A 7,497-nucleotide genomic window follows, 5' to 3' on the forward strand; every position below is an offset into this window, starting at 1 on the left:
GGTTGGGGGTTTGTCTTTGGATAAGAGATGCTTTTACGTTTTTCCTTGTCTCTATGAGTTCCCATGTTTGGTCAGATAGAAGCTCTTGCGGTACCCAATGGTGGCTTTCGCAGCATCGTGAAAGAACAACTTTATGCTTTCCCAGTATTGATTGCTATCAGCATCATCTAGTAAAGACAAGGCTTCAAATCTATTCCGCATCTCTAGTTTAAAGGCTTGGTTGAATTCTCTCAACCTTATTTGAATTCTCTCAAGCCTTATTTGCGTTTTTATATCTTTTCAATTTGAGGTGGATTTTTGCGGCCATCAGATTATAATCTGAGCCAACGTCAGCTCTTCTATATTCCCTTATATCAAGTAGGCTTGATCTCCACTTCTTGCTCCAAAGACAATGGTCACGGGTGTGGCCATCGGGAGATATCCAAGAATATTTGTGTACATCCCGATGAGAAAATAGGGCACCTCCGATTACTAGGTCGTTAAGGAGCGCGAATTCCATAAGTAGTTCTCCGTTTTTGTTCCGTTGGCCCAGGCCATGCTCGCCGAGAACCTCTGGGGAAAACGATCGGTCGTTCCCTGTTTTCTCGTTAAAGTCTCCTAGAAAACATGCTATGTCATGCCATGGTATGTCGTTTGCCACGGAGTTGAGAGCTCTGTAAAATTCGTCTTTTGTTTCGTCTATGGCGTCATTGGTGGGTGCGTAGCATACTATTACTGACAGTTTCGCATGCGCGCCGATGAAGCGGGCTTTCAGGATTCTAGGTGACACCGGTGTCCACTGTAGTAGAGCTTGGGAAGTCTTTTTTGTCAGCATTATGGCTACTCCGTATTCACGCTTTTGCTGTGATCCAATTTGTATAATGGTCATATCTCCATCCGGTTTATTTGATCCAGATCCTAGCCATTGAATTTCTGACAGAACCAGAAGGTCGAGGTGGTAATCTTCCAGTGCTCTTAGCACTTGTTCAGTCTTGGAGTCTTTAGACATTGTGCGGACGTTCCAGAAACCAAATTTGAGGTGTTGTTTTGCATTCATAAATCTTGTCCGTGAGCATGCAGAGGTCGTCATCAAAAGGGGGTTCAAAAATCCGAGGCTCAAACTTGATATTTCGGTTGCAGTTAGGATTTCCCCCGGGGGCAGGCCCTTGAGGTCCCGGGTGTGGGTCGCAAGCCCACAGCCCAACCCTCCCTCTTTATCCTGGCTTGGGACAGGCTGCATACATGGGCGAGGTTTATATATTCAGACATTAAAAAAAAATAGAATAGCGAAAGAAAAACTAGATTTAGATAGATAGATAGATTTATTTTCCATATATCAGTAAAATAATTACATAACAATCTACAAATCCCCGCAAAGGCTCCATGGCCTCTAGGAGCGGGATTATGAAAAGATCAAATAAACATTAAACATTTCAACGCTTAACATTTAAACAATATAAACATAACATTAACATTTAAACATATAAACATAAGCATTTGAACTCATAACATAGAAAGCATTTGCTTCATAAAACGGAGAAAAAAACAACAACAACAACAAAAACAAGGAGAGTTCACTAACTAAGCTTTATCAAACGACAATGAATCACAACAGCTATAAAAAAAAAAAAAAAAAAAAAAAAGAAAAAAAAAAAAAAAAAAACATTGGCAACAGGCAAAAGTAAAGAAAATTAATCAAATGAAAACAAATATTTTTTTACTAGTCTTTTGAAGGTGCCAAACAAGTGGCATTCTCGAGCCGAATCGGGAAGGGTGTTCCATGTCAAATGACACGGAACAAGAGGATCAAGATCTGATGTTATTGTTGGTGTATTGGGAATTTGGATATATAGAGAACTACGGAATTGATAATTTGACCGATCAGATACAAAAGAAGACGTAAACCTAAGGGACCTAGGAATATCACCATGGAGGTGACGAAAAGCGAAAGACACACAGGAAAGAATATAAAGTTTTTTTTAATACCAAGTAACGGTTTAGTTGCCGAACGATTTACATCCTGAATAAGATTTATAGCTTTATCATAAGTATTCGAAAGCGGTTTGAGAAAAGAAGGGAAAGTAGACACCCATATGACTGGACAACAGGACACATTACAATGAATTAAGCTAAGAAATAGGATTCTTAGAATTGGTCCTGGAAAAATATGTTTTAGTTTTCTTAGAACACCGAGTTACTATCCAGCTGTCATATTAACCCATTTTCTTTTTAGTCTCTAATTCAACTAAATAAAATGAACAGGTTAAAAAAAAAAAATTGTCACAATAGAATCTTATCAAATAGGTTGTGATCAAAGAAGACTGAAAGTAAAAAGTTACTTGGACCAATATTCACCAAAACTAAAAATGGCATTCTCATGGCAATTGCTACACCGGCATTATTGGCTTTTTATGCTGATTTTAAATATATTAAATAAAAAAAAAAGTTTTTTAAACTGAAAGTAAGGAGCGACATTGAAAACTTAAAACGAACAGAAATTATTCCGTAAATGAAAGGGGATGTCCCCTCCTCAACGCCTCGATCTTTACGCTAAAGTTTTTTATTGGTTAAAAAAATAAACTTGTGGGGAAGTCAAACTTTAGCGTAAAAAGCGAGGTGTCGAGGAGGGGACATCCCCTTTCATATACGGAATAATTTTTGTTCGTTTTAAGTTTTAATGTCGCTCCTTACTTTCAGTTTAAAAAACTTGTTTTTTTATTTAATTTCTGATTTTTTTAAAATAATGATGGGAAATCCGGCGCCCCCTTCATAGCAATGTCCATTCCCCCATAAAAACTTCCTCCATGAAAAGATCTTCCCATATAACCCCCGACCCACCCCAACCCCCCCCTACCAGAAAAAATTCCCCCTGAAAACGTCTGTATACTTCCCAATAACCAATACTATATGTTAACATTGGGTAAAGTTCATAACTGTCAGCCCTCCCCCTGGGGGCTTTGAGGAATTAAGTCATCCTAAAAGACATAGCTATAACATTTTCAACCATGCTGAACAAAATGCTATCTCAAAATTTTGATCGGGTGACTTTGGGAAAAAAATGAGCGTGGAAGGGGGCCTAGTTGCCCTCCATTTTTTTGGTCATTTAAACAAGGAACCAGAAAGGTTAATTTTCGGTCGAGTGAATCCTCTCTCGATATTCTAGGACCACGGGGTCGATGCAATAATCCCTGGGGAAAAAAAAAACAAACAAAAACAAATGAACACACATCTGTGATCTTTCTTCTGGCAAAAAATGGAAAATTCCACATTTTTGCAGATAGGAGCTTGAAACCTCTACAGTAGAGTTCTCTGATACGCTGAATACGATGGTGTGATTTTGACTAAGGTTATATAACTTTTAGGGGGTCTTTCCCCCTTTTTTCTAAAATCATCCAAATTTTCTGAGTCGCCTAACTTTTGACGGGTAAGACTAAACTTGATGAAACTTATATATTTGAAATCAGAATTAAAATATGATTCTTTTGATGTATCTATTGGTATCAAAGTTTCGTTTTTTAGAGTTTCGGTTACCATTGAGCCGGGTCGCTCCTTACTTACAGTTCGTTACCGCGAACTGTTTGATATAATTCTTTCAGTTTATGGTTACCCACCCAAAACCAAAAATCTGAGAAATTTTGCCTTATTTTTGAAAAAAAGATGAAACACTCCGAAAAAAAGCAAGCAATCTTATGGAAAATCCCTTTATCATACCAGAGAACCCTGCTATAGAGGTTTCAAGCTCCAATTTTCAAAATGTGGAATTTCGTTGTTTTTTTTTCAGAAAAAACACCGTCGATGCATGTTTATTTGTTTTGTTTTTCTCAGAGGTGATTGTATCAAACCGTATGTCCTAGATAATTGGGAGGGATCTCATTCAAACGTAAATTTTAAGCTCTTTTTTAAGTGACCATACATATTGGGCCAGGGGAAAGTCTTGTTTTCTTGGTATTTTAGGGCACCAAACTACGACTTTACCCTGAAGAGGACGAATTTGCAATCAATTTAAAATTCCGAGAAGCTAATTGATTTAAAAGTATCAATAATCCATATTTTAGGCTTCCCAGTTGCAAAAGAAGTAATGCCACTCGGTGACAGTACTGGATTCAACCAAGTTAATTCGCTTTATTTGTAATGAAAATAGGCTCCGTTTGTTGATCAGTAATTGCGTATCAGGTTTAATGGGGGGGGGGAGGGATGAGTCATTGTATAGGTGGGGGTAGGGTAGATTCCTAAGAAAGTACACTCTAATGGATAAACTGCTTCCTCTTCATGAGGCTTCAGATAAATGTTGAAAGAGGTAAGGGGGAGTATTAATTAATTGAATTGTTTCTCTATTCAGCTAATATGTTATATTCCCATATTTACCAGCACAGAGGTGGAAAATGCAAGGCAGGTCATCATCAGCCCCGCCAAGAAATTTCTTTCGAATGGCAAATACTGCTAGGAACTTAGTTTTGAGCAATTTTAAATGGTGTTGTTTTCTTTTTCTATTTATATATATTTCTATTTATACTTTAAAGTACCTTATTTTAGTTGAAAAACCTTTGATATTTGTTTAATTAGATTTCATGAAACCATAAAGTCTTATGAATACAATATTTTTGGTAACACAGAAAAAACGATCTATATTTCAATGATCTCTGTTTGGATTTGGAATTGTAATTAAACAGTTTGGATCAGCGAACTATGAATACGGAATAACGATGATTAAGGGTATCCGAAGCTCTAAAAACAGATTCTGATGTCGGTAAACCAGTAAAAAGAATTGACTTATTATGCTAAGTCCAAATATATAAGTTTAAAATTAAGTTTAGTTTTGCCCATCAAAAGCTACGAGCCTGAGAATTTTTTTTTTTTTGAACAAAGGGAAAAAGACCCCTTCGAAGTAATAATATTCTTATGAAAATCACACAATCGGATTCAGCGTATCAAAGAACCCTACTGTAGAGGTTTCAAGCTCATATCAACAAAAATGTGGAATTTTGTAATTTTTTCCAGAGAAAGATCACGGTTGCGTCTTTATTTGTTCCTTCTTTTTTTCCATGGGTGATCGTATCGATCAAGTGGGCCTAAAATGGTGAGAGTAGGCTGATTCTAACGGAAATGAAAAGTTATACTATCCTTTTTAAGTTACCAAAAAAATTGGAGGGCAACTAGGCCCACTCCCACACCATTTTTTCCCCAAATCGTCCGATGAAAATTTTGAGATAGTTTTTTTCTTCAGCATAGTTTAAAGTCCCAATAACTATGAGGTCTTTAGAGATAAAATAAACCACCTACAGCCCCTGGGGAAAGGTTTTTAATTTATAAAATTTACCTCTTGTTTTATTTGTTATTGGGGAGTATGCATAAATTTTTTGATTGGGGAGGGGAGGACGAATTTTCTGCTGGAAGGATTTTGCACGGGGAGAATTTTCCATGGAGAGGGAAGTTCATAGGGGGTGAAACTTTTAGGAGAATTTTGCACTGGGTGAATTTTCCAGAGTTCCTATACGAAATTTCTTTATGTGTCTTGCTTATTCTTTACCGATTCAATTTTAGCCAATTTTAGAGATGTTAAGGGTAATTCTCCGAGGCAAATTTTCACCAGGATTGAATTGCCCAGAAGATGTTTCTCTGGGAAGGGGGATTTTTCCGTGAAGTAGGAGCCGAAAATCATGGCGTTATTTAAAAAAAGAGAAAAAATTAAATAATTTTTTTTTTTTCAACGGAAAGTAAGGAGCAACATCAAAACTTAAAACGAACAGAAATTATTACGTATATGAGGGGAGTTGTCCCCTCCTCAGCACCTCAGTCTTTGCGCTAAAGTTAAAATTTTGTCCCAGTTCTTTAAAAACAACTGAAACACAAGGTTCATTTGATTAAAACAACAGGTTCCTTTTTTAAAGGGCTGAAAAACTGTAGCGTGAAGAGTGAGGTGTTGAAAAGGAGGGAAACCCCCCTAATATCCGTAATAATTTCTGTTTGTTTTAATTTTAACCCTTGACAGGCCACTATATGAACGAATACCAGGAAAAATCTACAACGCTTCCCATGTAATCTCTAGGTCAGACTATTGACGAAAAATTTTATTTTTGCATGATTTATTCAAAATTGTCAATTTTAGACCATGTTGTAAAAATACGACATTAGCCTCTCGAATATATAAAAATGGGGCATTTTCACTTGGTGTGGAAGGCTTTAAAACAATTGTTTTTGGCAGTAAGGCACAGTGGAAGGTCACATTTTTCGCATTCAAAAGTGGTATATCCCGATTTGCACTCTTTGCAGCGGCTCTGCTTTTCAGTCTTTTTTGGCCAGTGATCAAGTCCATCGGCTTGAGCAGATATTGCCGGTCGGATTCGATTGCGACTTCGAATGGGGCTGGGGCTGGGACTATCTTCAACATCTGCGGATGGTCAACCACGTTTACGTTGGGTTATCACACGCGCCGAGGCATACAACCCTGCAGCAACTTCAGACCTGAAGGCTCTCAAGATCATCGGTTCGTCTGTCCTTGAAGTCAGCGCTTTGACGTCTGATCTGAAAAGAAGCCAGCTATTGCAGACTGCTGTGTCAATAAGCCACCAGAAGATTCTCATTAACCATTTTCGTGTCCGAAGATTAGTTCGGCACATCTCCGCCAGCATGTCTGCTAAATCTACGCCACCCATATGAAGGTTGTACTCATAAACAATGGCTGGCCTTGAAACTTCAACCCTGGATTTATCCTTAACTTTCCAGTGTCTGTACGTATCCTGTGGCGTTATTCCCGCATACGTCGAAGCCAAGCAAACCGTGTTGTTATCTAACCATTTCACTAAAATAACGCCAGAATGAATGTCAGTCCTGTAATCTGACGTTCCTCTCTCTCGTTTCTTCATTTCACCATCTGTGAGGAGCGGGCAGCTCTTCAGTCACGCTTTGTTCAACGTACTAATACAAGGGAATCCTTTAATTTTGAGTAAACTCATTAGTTTCAAGCTCGAAAACCAGTTGTCAAAGTAAATCTTGTAGTTCATTTTCTCTGGTAAGGTACTCATCAGACGTAAAACTATGTTGCCTCCGACTCCAAGATCTGGCTCTATGTCATCTTCAACAAGAGTGCCCTTCCCTTGGTAAACTTCAAAATCATATACAAAACCTGACACACCGGCTCTTGTGAACACTTTTATTCCCCACTTCGTCGGCTTTTCGGTAGATATTGTCTCAAGTTGCTTCACCCCTTGAAAGGAATCATTTGCTCGTCAATTGAATAGTGTTCTTCGGGGCTGACTTCAAGAAACTTGGAACGGATATGACTCAGGACGGGTCGAATCTTGTATAGCTTGTCAAATCCTTGTTCTCCAGGTTTCTTAGCTTTATTGTTGTCGTTGAAATGAAGAAAACGTTTGATCTTGTCAAACCTTTGTCGGCCCATCTTTTCGGCAATTTGAGGGTATCTGGTGGCTGCTTCCCAGTGCATTCGAGAATAGGGAACTTTTATCACTCCAAATAATAGAATAATGCTCATGAAAACTTTTAGCTCTTCGGCAGTGA

The 7,497-nt window shown here is 38.1% G+C and overlaps 1 protein-coding gene across 1 annotated transcript; it reads right to left on the reverse strand.

Moving 5' to 3' along the window:
- Nucleotides 1-250: 250 nt before the first annotated feature.
- LOC148948378 (protein CFDP2-like) lies at nt 251-988 on the reverse strand. Its single transcript, XM_089094910.1, has one exon. It carries the CDS (start codon nt 986-988, stop codon nt 251-253), a length of 738 nt encoding a protein of 245 aa, XP_088951036.1.
- Between the last annotated feature and the right edge of the window lie 6,509 nt (nt 989-7,497).

Source organism: Artemia sp. Qi Xiang Cuo, chromosome 9 (genome assembly GCF_049724085.1).
Source record: "Artemia sp. Qi Xiang Cuo chromosome 9, ASM4972408v1, whole genome shotgun sequence".
Classification (NCBI taxonomy): domain Eukaryota; kingdom Metazoa; phylum Arthropoda; class Branchiopoda; order Anostraca; family Artemiidae; genus Artemia; species Artemia sp. Qi Xiang Cuo.